Source organism: Protomyctophum parallelum (genome assembly GCF_964188405.1).
Source record: "Protomyctophum parallelum genome assembly, chromosome: 14".
In the NCBI taxonomy this organism is placed as follows: Eukaryota; Metazoa; Chordata; class Actinopteri; order Myctophiformes; family Myctophidae; genus Protomyctophum; species Protomyctophum parallelum.
Genome location: NC_139709.1, coordinates 28,449,858 through 28,472,670, shown reverse-complemented (window position 1 = coordinate 28,472,670; position 22,813 = coordinate 28,449,858). Strand labels below are relative to the sequence as shown.

Here is a 22,813-nt window from a genome sequence, read left to right as displayed (position 1 = left end):
AGACCACCTTGGCACTACTTGAAAGCTACCACCATGCCACTGCCGCCGCACCTTATACATCGTACACACGTGCACATGTGTGTGTACGTTGGCTCAATTTCCCCTAGGAGCTGCAGCGCTAATCCATGTTAATGGGCCTATCCGGTAAGTCTGAGGCTATAGCGCTAGCTTAAACAAAAGTCCCGCTGAACAGTGTTGACCTTGTGCCTATTGTTGTCCTATTGTAATGCCGGATCTGGCTGACCTTAGAATAGAAACGCTGTGTGGTGAAAGTTAAGGGGCTGAGGCCCCTAATGTCACACAGTCAAGGTCTCTCTCTCTCTCTCTCTCATTTGCTTGCTGTTCAGATGAGCTCCCTTGCAGCCTGTGATGTGATGTACTGGACTGGGGTGGGGGGGTAGGGGGGGGGGGGGTAATAAACGGCTCAAGGCATCCATCAGCTTAGATCTGCACGGGGTTGCGAGCATACAGATACTGGCTTGGACACACAGTTGTATTTGTGTACGTGCGCATTTGCGTACAGTACGCACGCGCGCACACACACACACACACACACACACAGACACACACACACACACACACACACACACACACACACACACACACACACACACACACACACACACACACACACACACACACACACACACTTTCATAAATATAGGGCCTCCCAGTCTTCTGTCTTTCATTACAGGCTATCTCCACCAGATGTGCCAGGAGCAGCTGGAGAGGGGATTTCAGTGTTCTCTCACTATCAGTCCTCTCCTCTCCTCTCCTCTCCTCTCCTCTCCTCTCCTCTCCTCTCCTCTCCTCTCCTCTCCTCTCCTCTCCTCTCCTCTCCTCTCCTCTCCTCTCCTCTCCTCTCCTCTCCTCTCCTCTCCTCTCCTCTCCTCTCCTCTCCTCTCCTCTCCTCTCCTCTCCGGATCTGGATTTAAGCTACATCTCCTCCTCCTCTTGTCAAATGTATAACTCTAACACACTGTGGCAGATTTCACGTCATGCAATATAATCATATAGGTTTTGTGTCCTCATTTGAGCCTTTGATATGCCGGAAGAGTTGGCTAATCCTCTTAATGGAGCCGATGTCTTCATCAAAGACATCGCTCAAAGAGAGATGGGGCACCCGCTCAGCTGTGTGGTGGCTTTAATTATTAATTAATTGCTAAAGGCAATCCATGGTTGTTGTACGCCCACATAAAATAACTGCCGAGTGGGTAGGGGCTGTCTGGAATCAGGTCAGTGGTCCAGGGTCCCTTATCAAGACACCTAACTGCTGCCATAGTTAGGATGGCACTGTACTGTCACTGTAGGCCTACTGTACTGGCACACCCGAAATCATCATATATACAGTTAATATGTGAGTGTGTGTTTGTGTGTGTGTGTGTGTGTGTGTGTGTTAGGTTGCGCACAGGTGGTGAAAAACAACCATGCTGTTTTCGTGCTCATACCCACCCAGCCAGCCAGCCACCCACACACATAACTCCGTAAGGGAGTGGTTGCACCACTCAAAAAACTAAACAAAACAAGCTAGTTAAGTTAATTAAGCAATGACACTTGTCATTGAAATGATAGCTCCAGCGTTATATCCTATCCTATTCTATCCTATTTGTCGTCTTTTTATAAAGAATTTTAAATTGACAAATATTTGTACAACCCTTTTAGTCGTCATCTAGAGAATACCATATTCGGATTCCTGTCAGTCTTTGAGTGGGCCGTGCAAACTTATGTGTAAAGTCAAATTTCCTCCTACTATCCCCACTTTCTGAACTGGGTTCGAATAGCTGTTGTAAATGAACTGGCAATGTTTTGCTTTTTGCCCTAAACATAATTCATAAAGTTTGTATCTTCACGATATGTTCGATTTCAATACTCTCGATTTTATAAATGTGTGTTCTCTATAATGGACGTTGTGCATGATTCGTACTGCTCTCTAATGTAGTATAATGGTTTTATGCTAATCATGTACGTATTCCCCTACACTTCAGCACAATAACTAAGATATGGAGAAATTAATGAAAAATATATTCGCATTGCCTCCTTTGCTAACACATGCTTCAAAATTCAATCAAAATCAATCAATCAATCAATCAATCGATCAAACATATGCTAAATATACTTTTTGAGGGTAGCAGAGTGGAGAGTGCTAAAACGAATATCTTTAGAGATTGTTTTATTTCAACTACTTGCTTAATGTCATTCAGCCTGACAGTCAATATATTGTTGTCTACAATATGCCATGATTGAGCTATATTACCCCCATGCACACACATTACTTAATACTTTATTGAATTGTGGACAATGGCTCCACAGGATTTAACAATTCTCTTTTAGCATACTCATTAGTAAACAAAGGGGCGAATACTTTGAATTGTCATAATTCTTTCCATTTCTTTTCAGTGTAAGTCGAGTTTTATCCGTCGCCTGCACTGAAGCATGCAAAGCCAATAATACTAATACTCCTACAGCTGTGTTGTTGAGATCCATTCAGTCTAAAACCCCTGTTCTCATTGCTTGTCTGTTTGATAGATATTCCCAGGATTGATTCTCTCGGATATAAAGCCTGCCAAAAAGATGAAGTTCAAAACCGTGTGCTACTTACTGGTGCAGCTCATGCACTGCAGGAAGATGTTCAAGGCAGAGATCCCTTTCTCCAATGTCATGAACTGTGAGGATGGAGACAAGGTACGTGCATGCGCATACGTGCATGCCAGTCCATGTGTTGTGAGTGTCTCTGTTGTGTTTGTCTGCAGTGGTGGAAAATGTACTCACACATTATTTTACTTAAGTAAAAACTAAAAAGTATCAATACTGCAATGTAGAAATGCTCTGTTACAGGTAAAAGTCTGGAATTAAAAATGTACTTGAGTAAAAGTACACATATTAGTATCAAAATACTCAATACTCAAAATTGTACTTAAGTAAAGTACTTAAGTAAATTAACTTAGTTACTTTCCACCACTGTTTGTCTGTAATGTGACTCAAACAGACAGAGAAAAACAAGTGTGTAGACTTCATGTATGTCATTTAACTAAGTCCTCTTCAGTTCAGTTGGCTATACTGCCCTTATACAGTAGGATGTAATGTGTTTGGCTAATTGTTAGGTTAATTTGTACTTTGTCTACACTTTTGGTGTGACCAAAGGTCAAGCCTTGGAACGGGGTTTGTCTGTATAGTGTGTGTGTACAGTATGTATGTACTCAACTGTATGTCTGCGTGTGTGTGTGTGTGTGTGTGTGTGTGTGTGTGTGTGTGTGTGTGTGTGTGTGTGTGTGTGTGTGTGTGTGTGTGTGTGTGTGTGTGTGAGCGTGCATGCCACCACCACTAGGTGCATGATATCACAAAACAGAACTACCCCGCCCGTCCCCAGCCATAAATGAATGAATGAATGGCTCATGGCAAGTTTCACAACAAATGCATCGTTAAGTGAAAGTCATAAAACTCACAAAGAGTGTGAAGGCTAAATCAAAGTTGCTAAAATATTTTCAGCTAATTTCTTACACCAGATACACCAACATTTTCCTTGTGACGCAGTTTTATACTTATCAGGTGAAGTATTTATAAAGACTGTTATTTCCATTTGGCCAATTATAGACTCACACAAGCAGACAGTTTTTTTTCACCACAGAGACAATGCCATCTGAATTTTTCCTGCTGGTTTTTCACTGAAAACTGTGTTGTGATTAGACTTTGTTCACAAACTGCACACATTGTGCCTATGTAAGGCAGAGAGTGTATCAGCGGAAGTGTCTGCCGTAACATCCGTCAGATGTATTTCCCCCGGATATGATATTTTATTCGACAAATCACGTTTCATTCACGGATAATCTAAACTGATTTGTACAGCGTCAACGTCATTTCCTTGAGAGGTACTTCTGCAAAAATACTGTAACTTCCACCCAGAAAAATGATACACTTTACAGCGTAGGTCTTGTCCAGCCGGCGTGGCTAAAGATTGGACTGGAAGGTGATGCTACTGCATAATCGGACACTATAAGGCCCTATTTAAACGGTAGCGCATAAAACATAGGACATAAATGTGTTGGGAGTTCAACACCTACAATTATGCAGGTTAAAAGGCACATTATCTGGCCAGGGTGCAAAGCGTGGTGCTTTACAGTATAGGCACAAAGGGGTCGTTTCTGAATAATTGTTTTCAATGGGAGCGCCACAGTGTTTGAACAGCAGTTTGACGAGGCGTGGAACGTTTATTTTGCCCCTTGTGTGGCGTTTTAATCCGCTTGCCCATGCAGAGCTGGAATACTTTCAACAGGGGCGGTTGGAAGCATTTTCAGGCGAGTGCCTTGGTGTTTTCAGCCCAGAGAAAAGAATGCCCCTGGTGGCCAAACTTAAGCCCCTTTAGTCATGGGAGTGTTTCGGGAATAAATTAGACCAATTACTACCATATGCCTTGTTCAGTTGCACACAGCTGTGTGATGAAATAAATGACTCCTTTAGTATGTGATGTGATGGAGAGTTGGTAACTTAACCAAATGGACCCTCATAGATCTTTAAATCTTGAGAATGTAAAATGAACCAAACGGACCCTTACGGGTCCATTTCATTTCACGCTCTCAAGAGTTAAATTATTGTTAAACATCTGCATTACTTAATTTACAAGAAGTCAGCCTAGTGAGTCTACACAATTATAGAATGTAGAAGAATTGTTATTTTCATCGTTTGCTTCTTGTCTCAACGTATGGTACCACATCAATACAGCATTGAATTGTATCCAACAACAACAAAATATTCTTTAGTTTTGGGTCTGAGAGGCTAAATCTCATCGAATGGTGGTCCGTGGCTCAAATTCCAAATAAATAATGGGCCTCGACATGAAAAGGGTTGAAACCCACTGGTGTATAAACCCTTCAGTGTGTTGTTGTTGTCCCATAGTTACAGATTGATGTTCTATAGTTCAGTGTGTTGTTGTCCCATACGGATTGATGTTCTATAGTTCCTCACCTCATACAGATTGATGTTCTATAGTTCCTCACCTCAGTGATGTTGATAATCTGTCAAACAGTCAACGCGCTTATTTGACTTTGTGTCAGCGGAAAGAAAAGCAATCCTGTGGATTGGCAGCTGTACAATTCTAGTTTTAATCCAGCTGACCAGGACACCAGGTGTATGTGCTGTGTGATCAATGTGTACTGTGTGTGTGCTTGCGAGCGTGGGTGCGTGCGTGTTAGTAACGTGCGTGCGTCTGTGAGTGTGTGTGCGCTGTGTTTGTACCTGTGGGTGTTAATGTATGCATCTCAAAAGAGCGCTCACTATAGTTAAACAGCTTGTATCTATCATATTATATCTCCCATCCATATAATACTACTGGAAGTAGTTTTATTTATCTCATGAGATGGGCTTGTATCTAACTAATCCCAGTGGGAACTTGTATAGGCAGCATGGCATAAAAACAGAAAGGTAGAAAATAGACAAAGAGGATTGGAACAACACCTTCCACAGAAAGGTAATGTCACATTGTCAGTTTGTCACGCTGTCTGAGGTGACGTTCACACTGACACGCTGTCAACCACATGTGAACTATAGAGACGTCCTCCTCAGGCCAAAAGATGATGAAAAGAACAATTAACCCATGAAGACGCCTGATGCCAATTCTACAATGCCTTCTAACTCACTTTCAAGAGTTTTCTAAAATATTCAGTGGGGGAAGAAAGAAAGAAAGAAAGAAAAGGAATGAACAAAAAGCAGAACTTTGGTTGGGTCAAGGTATATACTTGTTGATGTTCTATCATGCTTACTCATGCTCATCCATCCATATCTGCTCGCTCAACCACCCGCCCCCCCACCCCGCACACCCCTGGCCAGCAACCCCACCCCAGCTGTGACACCGATGGTCTCTGAGCTGTCTCATCACCTTCATTCTGCTCGTTCACTCGTATGTGCACCAGAGCCATAGAGTATGACAGAGTAACGACATTGAAGGGGCAGAAAACAGCCCGGTCACGCTGGTTCATGTATCATTGTTTGTCATATTCACCAATAGAATAGTCTATATGTAGAAGAGCCGCCATTGCCCCATGAAGTGAACGGAGTTGTCTTAGCTCTGTCTTACTCTATAGCTCTGAGGTGCACCTAGGCCTACGTGTGTGTGTGCACACAAAGGCGCGCACACACACACACACACACACACACACACACACACTATACAGTAGGTGTCGACTCCGCCTCATCGGCCATGCTCCACTGCCTTCCCGAAACGCACTTAGAAGACACAGTGGGGTGCCTTCAGTAATGAAGCTAAGTGTGGGGGCTTATATGTCACGATTTGAATGTATAATCAGCTGCCATTGTTTGTTGCCTCAACTCAACTCTCACCGTTAATGTGATTACACTCATCGCTCTATACTTACTCAGTGAACGATGCAGGGTGCACGTTCACGGCCGGCCCCTGACGGTACAGTTCGACAAACAGACTCACTATTTATCACAATCCCCCCCACCACCACCACCTAACCGCTCAGCGGAGGGCCATGCGCATCGCTCCGGAGAAGCTGAGGAACACCCGCCACAACCACCCGCAGCACCAGGGCAACCAGGCCGTCCCGAGCAGCCCCAGGACGCGGGTCAACCGCTACATCGGCCGGCTGATCGAGGCCCGGCAGACGGAGTCCGACACGGCCGACCTCAACTTCGTCACGCTCATGTACAAGTGCCCTGAGCGCGAGCAGAGGGTGAGGACGACTGCAGCACACAATGATCTATCTATCTATCTATAAATGCACCATGTCTGTGTACGGCTGTAATCCACGTAACACGAGAACCGTTCGCCCCACCGACTTCAAATTCGACACACACATTCCACACCCCCACAGGGAGTGGTGTTGAGTCGGTCGGACCCACAGTTGTCCAGAACCGCCACAAAAGGCCTCTCTGCCCGGGCTCTGGACAGGGCCCCTGCCCAGGGTCCATATATGGAGCTGGCCTGTTCTGACATCACAATTTTTTTCTGACATCTGCATAGACTCCATATTTGGGCATGCCTGACAAAGAACTCCATATATGGGCATAAAAGGGGCATATACATGAATAACTGAGTGGGACATGCATTTCCAACGTCGTTCCAAGTAGGCCAGTGCCCGACGGGCACCGATCTAGTTAAAAGAAATAAGTTTGAAGTGTCAAATGTGTGTGACTGGATCTGGGGGTGGTTTCTTTCTTCTTCCACCCACGCGTCATCTCTCCTTCTTTCCATATAGTATCACCAGGTTCCCGATGAGAACTTCACCAGTGCGGTGGTCCTTTCTCTGATCCTAGCTGCCTTGTTTGGCCTTGTCTACCTTCTCCTCATACCACAGTATGTCTCTCTCTCTCTCTCTCTCTCTGCTTCTTGGATTTTACAGTTTCACTTACTTACTTGTATTGGAAATGAAAGAGCCTGTGTATTATGCATATCACAGAGGCTAGACAGCAAATGACATGCGACAACCACACCTTTTAATTTTAACACCCCATATCTGCACGGCGGCAGAAGCAGCACCAGTAATAAACAATAATGTATGTCTTACCTGTATTTGGGAGAAAGTCCCTCCCTTTCCCCATGAATTAATCCAACCGGGCAATAGTTTATTAAATTAGTTTGCAACTCCCTCTCCAGCTCAAGGTGCAACCATTAACAGGTTCCTGTGTCACGCAGTACCTGTTACAAAGGTTCCTACTACCTAAGCAACAGACAGCCATTTTCTTTACAAACAAAAAATACGTTTTTCTCCCCCCCAACACCAGGGGGTGTTGAAGTACCCTCAGCACCCCACTTCCCATGCCCATGACTTTGGGGGTCCTTAAATGTGTAAGAACCACTTACTTGTCACTGTCACCTGCTAATCCTCATTTTCCTCCTTGTTTCTGTTTGTCTCTCAGGGGTAAAGTGGTGCTGATCCTCCTGGTCTTCTGTGTGTGTTTCCTTGTAGCTTGTATTATGTACCTCCATATCACTAGAATACAGGTAAATACCTTCTCAATTCTTTGGTTAGTGTTTGCACATACTCAATCAATAACTTATGCTATAGATATTGTTGAACCAGAGCTGGCAAGTTCACTTTAGCTCTTGCTATGACAGTGTATAATGTATACCGAGTATGGTTTCTGCTGAGAGAGCGAAAACTACTAGAATGTATATTTACGGGGCCTGTAATCCGCGCTCTTTCTCACTTGTTATGCATTTAAACTTCAAATATAGATGATAAAGATCCATTATTTTCAGCTTTGCTGAGGCTAACGTCCTCATGGGTTCCTGACCACGTCAGTTATTAAGTTTTGTGCCTTTTACAGATTTACATTCTGCTTGGTAAGCTTGCCTCCTCCGCACTTATTTCTACTCACCTCAGGACCTGCCTATCTCTCTCTCTCTCTTTCTCTCTCTCTCTCTCTCTCTCTCTCTCTCTCTCTCTCTCTCTCAGTGTTTTCCAGGGTGCCTGACCATTCAGATCCGTACTGTTCTGTCATTACTCATAGTGCTCTTAATCTACGCCGTGGCCCAGGCCTGTGTGGTAAGTACACTCACAAAGACCAATAAAAGCTCAACTTTATCATGCTGCATGATACTTTGCAAACTACAATGCAGCATTATTTAAAGATTTTAGTTTTTGGCTTTTCTGCCTTTATTGATAGTATCAATAAGAGAGACAGGAAAGAGGGAGAGAGAGAAGGGGAGAGACACGCAGCAAAGGTCGTCATGAACGGGACTCGAACACGTGACACGCTGTCAGGCCAAAACCTATATGTGGCATGTGCCTGGACCACTTGGCCAGCGGGTGCACTGAATGCAGCATTATTAATAATAATTATACTGATAATAACTTCATTTGTACAGCGCTTTTTGAAAAACCCAAGGATGTCTTACAATTAGAAAAATGAACAAACTTTTTGCCAAAAAGCCTGAGGGAACAAGTGTCTCTTCAGTGCAGACTTGAAAGAGTCCAATTTTGGCGTCTGGCGATGAGCATGTGGTTCGGCCTGGACCAAATGTATCCAGCGATGTGCCATCATTAGGTTTTCACTGTAAACACTAGTCTACCAGGTAATTTCATTAAGGGCTCCGTCTCATTTGCAAGGAAGCTTACTGATTAGTGGTTAGGAAACAACTTTTAGGACATACTGTACAGTATGGCTGCATAAGCTGTCTCATTACTGTAATGGGTTGTTGTGGGTTCGGAGGATCCCCAGGCTAAAGGATTGATAGTTAGGAAGTAGGAACCAAATGGACTCTTTTGCAGGTCTGTGAGTTAAATTCAGGATTTTACTGTGTAGATTGGAGACAATCTACACTTTTAGTCTAGACGTGACCTTACTTTTCCTCCCCAGAATCACACACAATTGGCGACCCCCCCTTCTGTGCCTCTATTCATGTGTCAGCACTGCCCGGCTTTGCTCCGTGTTGGGAAATGTTGCTCCAAGGCATTGCCTTGGAAGGATAATAATGTACTATTCTGTGCCGATCGGGTTGCAACTCGAACAGGGCTGAGTCGGCTCTACCAAACTTCACCACGTTCGACACGACAACTCGCCAAAGAGAGGTGGTGTCTCTCGTGGCTCAAGTTAGCTAGAGATGGCGCCCCTCCGTCGCGGTCTAAAACTATAGTTTATCGGCCAAACAAACTAGTCGTGGTTGTTGGAAAAATAGTGGTGGCAGCGTGATTCTAACCCAGGAGGTAACTGACGAGGCGGGCTACCAAGTCAGCTGCCAGAGTGGGGTTTTCAGGCTGTGTTAGAATGTGAGAATGCTCCGGCCAGAAGGCCTTCCTATAAGGTAAGGTATGGTAAGCTAGCAGTGTAGACTCTAAAAGGGCCAACAGTCTGAGGGACAGCAGCATTTTGTCTTTAACCACATACAACCGTGTCTGTGTCATTTTTGATTTTAGCTATTCAAAATCTTTTAATGCATATTTAATAAGATATTTTTGTGGGTCTGTCCCTGGAACAAAATATTTTGGGGATGGGGGTCCGCCGCAGCCAAATATTTGGGAATCCTTGACATATAATGTTTGAGAACCACTGATGTACCAACATACGTTTTTTGGAAGACATTTTGTAGAATCGGCCTCAGGTCTAAAAGGACGACTTCACCACTTTTCAACCTATCTTCAATATACGGTAATATTACCGTATATGAAGATAGGTTGAAAAGTGGTGAAGTCGTCCTTTAATGTCTTAAGAAGGTCAATAACCATAATAACAGCAGACAAAAAAAACAACTAACAACAACATAAGCATATTAAAGTCAAGGCCTTGCCTAAAGCTGTCCTCCTCTGTGCTCTGTGCTGCCCCCTACAGGTGGGCTGCATGCCCTGGCTGTGGGCGGGCACTGCCAACAAGTCCACCATAGTCATCCTGGACGTGGCGGGGGGCGGGGTCAACCGCACCATGGCCGAGCTGCCGTGCGACGGCGCCCGCTACGCCTTCCTGTCCTGCGTGGTGGGCACGCTCACGCTGGCGCTGTTCCTGCGCGTCTCCTGGCTGCCAAAGGTGGCGCTGATGCTCCTGCTGGCCGTGCTCTACATCACCGTGCTGGAGCTCAGCAGCTTTCGCAAGACTGCCGCGGGGTGAGAGACCACTAGTGATCATGGGAAATAATGGGGGGAGAGAGAGAGAGAGAGAGAGACGGGGTGTGACACACATAGACATGTATGATGGTAGACGGACGCCCCTTCTGGCTCTGGAGCGTATGTGCTCAAGGGAGGGCAACATTTTCCCCGAGATTCCTTGCGAAGAGTGTGCGTCGGAGAGTGCATGTTCGGGTCTGATAAGTCCCGGAAAAGATGCGCTGTGATTGGCCAGCAGTCACTTGAGTGGCAGCGTGACGTAGCGTCCATTCCTCCCCCAGTGTGAATTGTTCCGCCCCGCCTTCAACACACACATGGCTCCTCCAACGAACTGCAGCGGCCAATGAGGCATCTATTTTTTTTATATAGATCTATGGTGACACGCAGCAAAGGTCATCGGGATCGGGATTCGATGCATTGAAAGGCAGGAAATCAGGTTTAATCAGAGCATTGAATGCTCTACTGACCTACCGCAACCGTCACCAGCATGAAATGTTATATTGTGATGTTTAGGGGGAAATTCAGTAGGCTGCATTCTGTGCGTTGATCACGGTTACTGTTTTGACAGCGACGATGCATGCTGTCCGACAGTTTTAACCCTAACACAAAAAGTCAGTTGACAACAACGTGCGTATTCGCTGCCAAACTGTCTTGGTAGGTCAGTAGTAGTAGCTACTGAGAGCATTCAATGCTCTGATTAAACATGAATTTGTCCCGTTCAATGCGTTGATAGCATTCGAAACGGGTGGATTCGACCCCGCGACACGCGTTGCAGCCTAGGTGCGGTCCGGGCCCAGTGTTGATTTTTTTTACTGCAAATTTTGATTTAGTTTTAGTCATTAGTCTTTTGAATGAAATTCCTATTAGTCATATTTTAGTCATCTGAATTTTCTGAAATGTTAGTTTAGTTTTTAGTTGACTAAATACTAGACTATTTTAGATACAGTAGATAGAAAGATAGATAGATAGATAGATAGATAGATAGATAGATAGATAGATAGATAGATAGATAGATAGATAGATAGATAGATAGATAGAACTAAAATCTACTTATAGCATGGTTGCCTGTCACTCAATTACTTGAAGTGTGCATGTGGTTAGCTCTTTGTTTGATCTGGAGATGGAACAAATAAACAGCAGTCACATAACAAGGGCCTTTACATGAGACACATGCACAGAGGAGTCTTTGCTTGTCCTCTGCCCACACACTCTTCCATGTTCCGCTCTTTGAAGCATTGCACGTTCTCATTAGCTCCGAATCACAAGCCTGTGTGGGCTTTACGCCGGTATACTAACTATATGGGCTTCACCGTGTTAGTCAGATCGCAAATATTCCTCCCAGAAATAGATTGCCTTCGAGTGCGTTTAGGTAAAATAACTTATTATTTTACTTGTTTTTAATATGAATGCCAGTCGTGGGTTAGATGTTGCTTATGGGTCAAACCGTTTTTTTACCAGATTTAGCCCTCACATTCAATGCAAAAAGAAAATAAGGAAAAAATCCCCCACCCGTATTAGTGACATAATCGTAATATTATTTTATTATTTTGGTTTCTTGGAACGGAACCAATTCAATTATTGTCACGGCACGGCGCTACCCGTACTCCTGCATTACCGTGACGTTTTTGTTTCACGCCACACTTGTTTCTTTGCTCCATGGGGGGTCCATCGTCCTTCACCCCCCCCCCCCCCCCCGTTTGGTTGTCTGTGTGGTCTGGTCCAGTGATGTGAGGTGCTGACGTGTGTGTGTGTGTGTGTGTGTGTGTGTGTTGGTCTCATCCACAGTGGGGGGTCCTTCCACATCCGAGGCTACGAGCCCATCCTCTCTCTGCTGCTGTTCTCCAGTGCCCTGGCCCTCCACTCCAGGCAGCTGGACCTCAAGCTCCGTTTGGACTTCCTATGGGCTGTGCAGGTCAGAAAGTGTGTGTGTGTGTGTGTGTGTGTGTGTTTGGGGTGGGGGGAGGGGGGACCTCAGGTCTTAATGGGTTAACTAACATAAGCTATGTTACGTTGTGCAATGACCGCTACGATGAGCGGATTATTGGGTTATTATGAGTTGGAATGTTTATATTTATGGACTGCCACATGGACAAATACTGTAAGCTGGTGGTCAGATGGGTGGGTTTTCTTTTCTGCCAAGGATCAATGGAACTAACATTAAGTTCCAGTAATTTATTGGTATCAGAATGAAAACTAATCTTTCAAAGTTGTAAAGAACCATGATATATTTTGTCTTTTACAAATTATTTTTGTTTTAATTCATGTTAATTTAAATGATCATGCGCTGCCAGTCGCCCACATCAGGTGGAGAATGGCTGACATCTTGAATGCAGCATCTGGTGTCTCAGGTCTAGTAGTGCTTCATGATGAAACCACCGGCTAGCGCTGCACAATTAATCCAAAAAAGATGGAGATCTAGATTCACCTACAGTATGTGATCTAATTTCTAAATTTGAGCAAGAATTGTGCAGCACTAGTTGGCTGTCCAATTCATTTTAGTTTAATACTCTTATGCTACAAGAGAGAGACTTTAAGAGAGGTTTAAGTCAAGTACTCTTTGATGTTGTCCGCCTAAAGCCACAGCAGTTTGTCAACTTTGCCACATTTCTAATGTAGTAATGTTCAGCAAACTACAGACTAAAGACAATACATATTTTCATGGGAAAAAGAGAATCGTGATCTCAATTATTGTGGAGAAAAAAAAACGAGATTCACATTTGAGCAAGAATCTTGCAGCACTACCTACTGTCTGTCCATGGCCAGGTGCTTGACTGACCCCATGTGGACAAAATGTAGATCTGCCTAGATTATTTTCTCTCTCTCTCTGTGTGCGTGTGTGCGTGTGCGTGTGCGTGTGCGTGTGCGTGTGCGTGTGTGTGTGTGTGTGTGTGTGTGTGTGTGTGTGTGTGTGTGTGTGTGTGTGTGTGTGTGTGTGTGTGTAGGCGGAAGAGGAGCGGGATGGCATGGAGAAGGTGAAACTGGACAATCGGAGGATTCTCTTCAACCTCCTGCCAGCGCACGTGGCTCAACACTTCCTCATGTCCAACCCCAGGAACATGGTGAGGACATGTCCCCATGTATGACGCACTGAGACACACACACACAGACAACAGACAGACAGACAGACAGACAGACAGACAGACAGACAGACAGACAGACAGACAGACAGACAGACAGACAGACAGACAGACAGACTGACAGGGATACGGACATCCACCTGGACAACAACAGTAGGTGACATTATAAAACAGACATTCTAAATAGTAGATGTCATTATTTATATTCCCCAATCCCCGGCCCCAAGTAATAATAATATTTGAACCCACATCGATAAGCACTTGGAATATAGGAGTTGAGGCTTTACATTTAGTTTGAATCGATCGGTTCAGCTGATAAATATTGTGAAAATAGCATATCTATACAAGCTCTCGTATATTGCCCCTTCCTTATATTATTGGACAATTTGGTCATTGTTTGACCAGTTTTTATAGTATAGTTTGTTGATTACTTTTTTGATGCAGTAAAGTATGTAAGTTTTTGAGGCATTGAAAAGGTCTTGAAAGTCATTAAATTGTCATCTGGGGGTGTCCCGACCCACAGGTTGAGAACCACTGCCCTAATATACAGTAGTCTTATGCTTTTATGTTCCTTAAATACAGTCACATAACAATTCATTGATCAGATAACCTTTTTTTCCCTCCCAACATCAGGATCTATACTATCAGTCCTACGCACAAGTTGGTGTCTTGTTTGCCTCCATACCAAACTTCAATGATTTCTACATTGAGCTGGATGGCAACAACATGGGAGTGGAGTGTCTGAGACTCCTGAACGAGATCATCGCCGACTTTGATGAGGTGAGTGTTACTTGTTTACTTCAAAGCGACGGATCTCAAAACTTTTTATCAGCTTACAGAGCTGATCAATGATCGGACTGTCTAGTCTAGTCATGTGGTCTAGTAACGATGTAGTGGCGATATTTTCGTGATTGGCTGGCCTCTAAGCCAATGGGAGACTAGCCCTATACGTATACGGCCAATAGGACACTATAGCCCGCTCTCCTCTCCCCCGCCGTACCATGACTAGAGACTGCAAACACGACTACAGAAAGCCTCACTAAGGTACAATAAACAAGCTGATATAATGACTTGAGTCATTTCTTGTTATTCATCCCAAGGACCTGTAAGGGTCCATTTGGTTCCATTTGTACACTATCAGTCATGTAGACGCACGCACACGCACGCGCGCACACACACAAATTATTACTATGCACTTTTAAGACACTTGATATACAATTTTATGTGTTGGCTTCATGTGGCTCTAACCAGACCTACCGAAAAGGCCTCTATACTTTTTTTATAATGAATTTGCCCTGAATATTTTGCTCTTGAGTGATCGGTTTTGTTTTGTTTTATATATTGTATTCTGTCTTTTATGGACCCACGGGTCTGAAATAAAAAAATACTATTATTATAACTATTGTTCATCAAGTTCATCCAATGCTTCTGTGTTCTTTGCAGCTCATGGATAAAAAGGCCTACAAAGACATAGAGAAAATCAAGACCATTGGCAGCACATACATGGCAGCAGTGGGTCTCGTCCCCACCCTTGGTACCAAGGTAGAGAGAGAGGGTGATGTGTGTGTGTGTGTGTGTGTGTGTGTGTGTGTGTGTGTGTGTGTGTGTGTGTGTGTGTGTGTGTGTGTGTGTGTGTGTGTGTGTGTGTGTGTGTGTGTGTGTGTGTGTGTGTGTGTGTGTGTGTGTGTGTGTGTGTGTGTGTGTGTGTGTGTGTGTGTGTGTGCGCGCGCGCATGCTGTGTCGTTAATGTATTTTAGACAAGTCATACGTACATCAATATTTAACACATACTCTGTTGATATAATTCCCTGCCCTTAAGGACAAAAAATCTACTTATGACCATCTGAGCACAATAGCAGACTACGCCATTGAGATGTTTGATGTCCTGGATGAAATCAACTACCAGTCATACAATGAATTTGTCTTGAGAGTGGGTATGTATGTCTTATTAACTTATTGATCAATTCTGAGTAAATAGAGATGACATATTATTATGGACATACAAAATAATAATATTACCAGAAACACAAATAGATAGCCCTGAATAACAGGTCTGTAACTCTGAGTGTTTAAATGGCTCTGTGGCTGCGCTGCAGGGATCAACGTTGGCCCCGTGGTGGCGGGGGTGATCGGTGCCAGAAGACCACAGTATGACATCTGGGGCAACACGGTCAATGTGGCCAGCAGGATGGACAGCACTGGAAACCCTGGAAAGATACAGGTATGGATGGCAAAGCCGCCTTGGAGCTGACAAACATTGTGCAAAGGAAACACAAAAAAAAGATTTTCATTTTTCACCCACTCACTTGCCACTTTTGATGTGACAATAACCTTCAAGTTGTGAAGTTGACGAATGGAGTCTCGGTAATCGGTATAGTCTCTGGCGCCTTAACCGATTAAGACCTGAGGCCTATCGATTCTACAAATACCTTCTAAATCAGTAGTGCTCAAACCTTTTTAGAATTCAAAATTATTCAACACTTTCAAGATTAAAAAAAATAATAAAATAAAAGCAGCTGTACAGCGTGTATATTAGTGGGGTTGTATGAATTGTATCTTATACTTCCGTGACCGCGGAGAGCAAAGGTCCGTTTCCCAGTGGATTTATCATCTATGAAGTAAAAAAAAACAAATTGAGCCCCCATGTACCTCGCAAAAATGCGGGGAAAGTTCATGAGAGCCCCAAATCCATATGGCCACCATCAAAAACCTGTTAAGGCACAATAAGGCAAAATTACCTCAAATTAATTCTGATTTTAGTAGCATGTGACGTGTCAAACCACTCCTTGGGCTTTAAAACGGCCATAGCCGTCATTGATGTGATGAGGTTTTAGCACATTTGGGCAAGTGGCTATGGCCGTTTTTTGTGCAAAACTAATGCTTGGAATGGATTCAGAATCATGAAAAGACTCAGAGCGCCCCTCACTTCACGCGGGTGTGATTTGTTTTTGTTTTTTAATAAAGCTTTTGCCCCAATGACAGTCTTTTGAAGTGGAAACTTGCAATGAAGTAATGGGCCAAGTAAATTGTACATTATAACACTGCAACTGTGCAGAACTTCCTTCTTTTAAATGATATGCTGTTTATTTTTCTAGCACCATGGCCCATTCTATGGTCATGAGCATTATAGATGCCTTGCTGTATACCACGACGAGTATTGCATTCTATTTGGTGTTATTGTAACTATATGAGAGGGTCCTATTTTGGGATAGGTAGATTGGCGTGAGGCGTGCATGCAGCGAATGGGTGCATTGACAATTTCCAGAGGCGAAGGTTTTTCCCTGCCTGAATGCGTTTGGTATTTTGGGGCCTCGCCGTGTGCTGGTGTGGGAGGAGAGGTGAACTCTAGTTAGTAGGGCCTGGGGTTGTGTTGTTTGGGAGGAGAGGGGCAGTTAGTAGGGGCCTGGGGTTGTGTTGTTTGGGAGGAGAGGTGCAGTTAGTAGGGGCCCGGGGTTGTGTTGTTTGGGAGGAGAGGTGCAGTTAGTAGGGCCCGGGGTTGTGTTGTTTGGGAGGAGAGGTGCAGTTAGTAGGGCCCGGGGTTGTGTTGTTTGGGAGGAGAGGTGCAGTTAGTAGGGCCCGGGGTTGTGTTGTTTGGGAGGAGAGGGGCAGTTAGTAGGGCCCGGGGTTGTGTTGTTTGGGAGGAGAGGTGCAGTTAGTAGGGGCCTGGGGTTGTGTTGTTTGGGAGGAGAGGGGCAGTTAGTAGGGGCCCGGGGTTGTGTTGTTTGGGAGGAGAGGTGCAGTTAGTAGGGGCCCGGGGTTGTGTTGTTTGGGAGGAGAGGGGCAGTTAGTAGGGGCCTGGGGTTGTGTTGTTTGGGAGGAGAGGGGCAGTTAGTAGGGGCCCGGGGTTGTGTTGTTTGGGAGGAGAGGTGCAGTTAGTAGGGCCCGGGGTTGTGTTGTTTGGGAGGAGAGGGGCAGTTAGTAGGGGCCCGGGGTTGTGTTGGTGTGGGAGGAGAGGGGCAGTTAGTAGGGGCCCGGGGTTGTGTTGTTTGGGAGGAGAGGGGCAGTTAGTAGGGCCCGGGGTTGTGTTGTTTGGGAGGAGAGGTGCAGTTAGTAGGGCCCGGGGTTGTGTTGTTTGGGAGGAGAGGTGCAGTTAGTAGGGCCCGGGGTTGTGTTGTTTGGGAGGAGAGGGGCAGTTAGTAGGGCCCGGGGTTGTGTTGTTTGGGAGGAGAGGGGCAGTTAGTAGGGGCCTGGGGTTGTGTTGTTTGGGAGGAGAGGTGCAGTTAGTAGGGCCCGGGGTTGTGTTGTTTGGGAGGAGAGGGGCAGTTAGTAGGGGCCCGGGGTTGTGTTGTTTGGGAGGAGAGGGGCAGTTAGTAGGGGCCGGGGTTGTGTTGTTTGGGAGGAGAGGGGCAGTTAGTAGGGGCCCGGGGTTGTGTTGTTTGGGAGGAGAGGTGCAGTTAGTAGGGGCCCGGGGTTGTGTTGTTTGGGAGGAGAGGTGCAGTTAGTAGGGCCCGGGGTTGTGTTGTTTGCAGCTCACTGCAATTTGGGGTTAAAGAGGGACCACGACTTGCGCCGTCCACCCGCTCGTCCATTGCTATTTTCGGCACATTTTATTTGCCGGAGGCGAGACCCAGATAGAAGTCGTCTCCAAAATCACACAGGCCAGTTTATACATGTTATGCTTGTCCGTTTCACTTTGGTATGAATAATACCTCAAGCTGGAAAACATATGTTGGCATGTTTTGCATGCATTCTATAACCGACACGTGGCAATAGTGAAATGTTTGCATCCAACAAAACTGCAGGCATAATATTGGTTTCTCCTTCATACAAATCTTAACGATTGGTCAGCTAGATAGATTATCACACATTACCTGCTCAATGCCAGACATCATTGATCCGCTTTTTTAACCCATTAAGACCTGATGAGGCCGATTCTACAAATGTTCTCTAAAACAGTTTTCTGAAAAACATATAAGTGGTGCACCAAACCTTTTCATGTCAAGGACCCCCAAAATTGTATGTATTTGGCCGCCAACCCCCATCTGAACATATTTTATTCCAGGAACACCAAGAAGCAAAGATTTGCCGCGTGTCTTCCCCCCCATCTCTCTCCCCATTTCCTGTCAGTCTACTTTCAACCTATCAATAAAGGCAGAAAAAAAAAGAAATGTTTGCTCAAAAAATATATATATTCAAGGATTTGCGCCAATGTTCAAGATACAAAAAAACAACTAAATAGCAGATCCACAAGCTCATATGAGCTTGTGTATCTGCTATTGTTGAATAGCCAAAGTATGACATGATGCTTATAGTGGTTAAAATATCGCAAAGATCGGCCCGGGCTGGCCTAGCGGTCCTAGGCTGCTCCCGACGACCTTTCCTGCACGTCACTCCCCGTCTTACTCCCCCTATTTCCTGTCAGCTTACTGTAAAACTATCAAATAAAGGCAGAAAAAAGCCCCCAAAAATATCTTTAAAAAAAAAGTATATAATCGCTCAAATCTAAAATGACACACAGATGCTTTCCCGCTCTCAAAGGGTCAAGGTGCTTATGCAGTGTTTACAATGGAGGGGTCAGACACATCTAGTACACAGATGGAGAGTCCAGCAGACTGTCTGTGAATTTAGCCTCTCATAGTTCAGTGTCCTGGGAGCATACTCCGAGTGTACCAGCCCTGTTTTATAGACAACATTCCTCATGGACAGTTCACATGGACAGGTACGCACAGAGAGAGCACAGACACAATACTGTTTGCATACTGGACCTCCTAGGCAGACATCTGCCCAGGGTCCGCTATGTGTCCACACAGACCCTGAGCAGATGTCCGTCCGTCTGAAACGCTTCTCCTAGGAACAGTGTGTCAGACTGAGATATTAACCATTTTCTCCCGAGGGTAATGGTTGCGGTGTCTCTTTGTATGTATTGACGACTCTGCATCTCCTGCACAAGGACATCGATTTGATTGTGGAAGAAATGATGTTTCTTATCAAACAGCAGAGGGCGCCGTTTTTTGCCGATGGGTTCCCAGATTGCTTCTTCCATGACACACTTACAGTATGCTGAGTACACTAGTAATGGAAGATGATCATTTGATTGGTCATAATTAAATCCACCAACAATATTGACAATTATATTTTGCCTAATCAACACAGTTCATGATTTCGCAGGAGGTTCTAATCTCTGCCCGGAAACGTCCAGACTAGAGCTGGGTATTGCCAACAACCTCAATATGTACAGTAGTCCTTGACCACCAATTTAAAGGGACACTTCACCTTTTTTGCAAAAGAATATATGTTAATGACGTTTAGACGATTTAGAACACTTTCCTGGGGGTCTTTATGTGTGTAATTTGTGGTTTTAGATATTTTAGATTTTAGCAGTGAGCCCAGTGTCTCTGATGTCATCGACACTGGGCTCACTTACTTCCTGGACTACAATTCCCATAATGCTTTGGTGCACTTCTCCTCCTTGTGAATAGGGTGAGGGCTGTCTTACTGAGACAACATGTAGTCCAGGAAGTAAGTGAGCCCAGTGTCCATGACATCAGAGACACTGTGCTCACTGCTAAAATCAAAAATATCTAAAACCACATATTACACACATAAAGACCCCCAGGAAAGTGTCCCTTTAAGATGTTTTGACAAATATATTGTCAGCTGCGGGTTAAAAAGCACCTGTGGCTTCCTGTGAGGTTAGGGTTTGGGATCGTGTTAGTTCAGAATTTTGGGAGGTCGGAATATTGAGAGGTCGGAATAATGACATGGCACCGATTCTGATGTTTTTTCTTTTTTTGAGTGGTGAAACCACTCCTACAACCAGCAATGTCCGTGCCTATGCGCCTATGTGACTATGTGGCCATGAGCACGAGTATATGACTATAGGGTACCAGTAGGGGGCGCCAGAAACAGAGTGCAATGTCGCCTGCTAATGAGAGAGAGAGGTGGAGGGGGGGGGAGTCGCACCACTCAGTTCACACGGGTGTAATCTTTTTTTATGGTACAATACGATATTGATTATGGACAGGGAATCCGATGCGATTATTGCCATATCGATTAATTGAACCCACCCCTAGTCCAGACCAACCGTCTTTCGCCATGCCCCGTCCATCATGCCATTGACCGCGAGTCACGCCATTTCATAAATGCCCCCAAAATATTGTGTAAAAAAAGGTGTTTGTGTTTGTATCCTCTCAGGTGACGGAGGAGGTGTACCGGCTGCTGGACAACAACTATGACCTGGTGTGTCGAGGTAAAGTCAGCGTGAAGGGGAAGGGCGAGATGCTCACCTACTTCCTGGAAGGGAAGGTCCAGGGCGTGGGCACGGCGACCACGTCGTCCGTCATGCGCTCTGTCAGCCTGGCACGGAGGATCCACTCCTGTGGCAAGGCCAGCGTCCTCCAGACCTTGGACTGCAACTCGTCCCCGGCTAGCCTGGGGACTGCTGCTCACGCCAGCATCGCAGGCGGCACCCCCCTCCAGACGGCCACTGCCAACAGCAGCAGCGGCCACCAAGCCACTCGCCTGCCCTCGTCCTACGTGCCCGCCTGGGGCAAGGCGGCGCGGGAGGAGCTGGCAGAGTCGGAGAGCGAGGTGGAGCTCGCGGACGTCGTGGCGACCACCTCAGGCGCAGCGGTGTAAGGGAACCGCCCCCACCGGGAGGAAAACACGACTACAAACTTGGATTTTGGTGAGAGGAAACGAAAGAAAGCAAAGTGACCCTGCTGTGCTGGAGGCCACGGAATCATGCAGGACATCCAGACACATGTCTGGCGGTCAGTGAGTGCTGGCACCTCGCCAGGCACAACCCATTCCAGGACATGGAACCTCATGAGTCATGGATGGTGGGACGACGATTTTGGTGTTATGACCATTAAGGAACTTCAACCACATGCACACGTTTTTTAGAGGCACAACCACAGAATGTCATTGGGACGAAGGGGACAGGCTATCGGATCAACCATCTGGGTTGTTCAAGGTCTTGTTCCTGTACGTACACATTCCGAGTAGAGGGGATGTGCGAGCAGACACACACACACACACACACACACACACACACACACACACACTCAGTAATGCCTGACTTATACATAGTTGCATTGTGAAAATAGCTGATCTACAAACTCACGTGTAGAAAGACGTGCTATGTTTGGTGCGTTACACCAGGGTGCAACCAAGTATAAATCAGGCTTTATGTTCACAATAACGCTGGTGGTCATGCTACAGTTTTTGTTCTGTATGTCCTCTCTGATTATGCCAAGGATCATTAACAGTGTAAGGAAAAAAAAAGAAAAACTAAGAAAAAAAAACTAATCACACACCTTTCTTTTTGTCTATGTAAGCATGCATGTGTGTACTTCTGTGTGTGTGTGTATGCATGGTAATCTTGGAATTGTAACGAAATAGCACAAAATACTTTTTATACTCAAAGAATTATCCGGCAGCAAAATGCTTTTTTGGACACGTACAGTATTCAGTAGTGCATACGTTTTTAGAGTTTACAGTACACTTGACAGCCAGTGTTGCCAGATCTTGCGAGAGAATTAAGTAACCAGATCTATGAGTACATGCCTAAAAGAAGTGACTAGGCTACACAGCTACAGTATTTGAAAACAGACAATCTACAAGCTCACGAGGCAACACGATGTGACAAGTTTTGAGCTTGTAGATCTGCCATTTTCAAAAATAAATAAATCTTGTAGAAACAATGCAAAAACTTTTATATTTTTGAAACATTTTAGCAATACAAATCTTGTATGGGGAGGTACGTGGACAAATACATATTAATCTGGGGGTCATGAAAATGAAAATATTTGAAAACCACTGGTTTATAAACAACATTAGGAAACAAGCCACTACACTTTAGAAACCCCCCCCCCCCCCCCCCAAAAAAAAGAAAAACTCAACCCGCAACTACCAATATTTACAAGTAGTCGCTGAGAATAAGCGGACATGGCAACACTGTTGACAGTCAGCCATATATAGGAGCATTGCCCGTGTTGAGAGAAAACCAAAGTAACAAATCTTGAGTTCAATGTCTACACCAGGGGTTTTCAACCAGTGGTCTGGGGACCACCAGTGTTCCTTGAGGGGGTTCCAGGTGGTCCCCAGCTAAGTGATGGGGAGTTGGTAACCAAATGGACCCTTATAGATATTTAACTCTTGAGAGCGTACAATGAAACCAAATGAACCCTTACGGGTCAGTTAATTTACAAGAAGTCTACACATTTAGTGGATGTAGCATTG

The 22,813-nt window shown here is 45.0% G+C and overlaps 1 protein-coding gene across 1 annotated transcript in view; it reads left to right on the top strand.

Moving 5' to 3' along the window:
• The window catches only part of LOC310871218 (adenylate cyclase type 1-like), a gene marked incomplete at both ends in the record, with an annotated part of 55,379 nt that extends 34,171 nt beyond the window's left edge, over nt 1–21,208 (top strand). The window contains 13 exons of the mRNA XM_083782708.1: nt 2,527–2,682; nt 6,477–6,686; nt 7,212–7,309; nt 7,873–7,957; nt 8,412–8,501; nt 10,285–10,553; nt 12,339–12,465; nt 13,496–13,630; nt 14,264–14,410; nt 15,074–15,172; nt 15,450–15,564; nt 15,727–15,851; nt 20,765–21,208. Coding sequence (XP_083638834.1) covers nt 2,527–2,682; nt 6,477–6,686; nt 7,212–7,309; nt 7,873–7,957; nt 8,412–8,501; nt 10,285–10,553; nt 12,339–12,465; nt 13,496–13,630; nt 14,264–14,410; nt 15,074–15,172; nt 15,450–15,564; nt 15,727–15,851; nt 20,765–21,208 — 2,100 coding nt within the window. The remainder of the gene's footprint in view (nt 1–2,526; nt 2,683–6,476; nt 6,687–7,211; nt 7,310–7,872; nt 7,958–8,411; nt 8,502–10,284; nt 10,554–12,338; nt 12,466–13,495; nt 13,631–14,263; nt 14,411–15,073; nt 15,173–15,449; nt 15,565–15,726; nt 15,852–20,764) is intronic.
• Nucleotides 21,209–22,813: the final 1,605 nt, after the last annotated feature.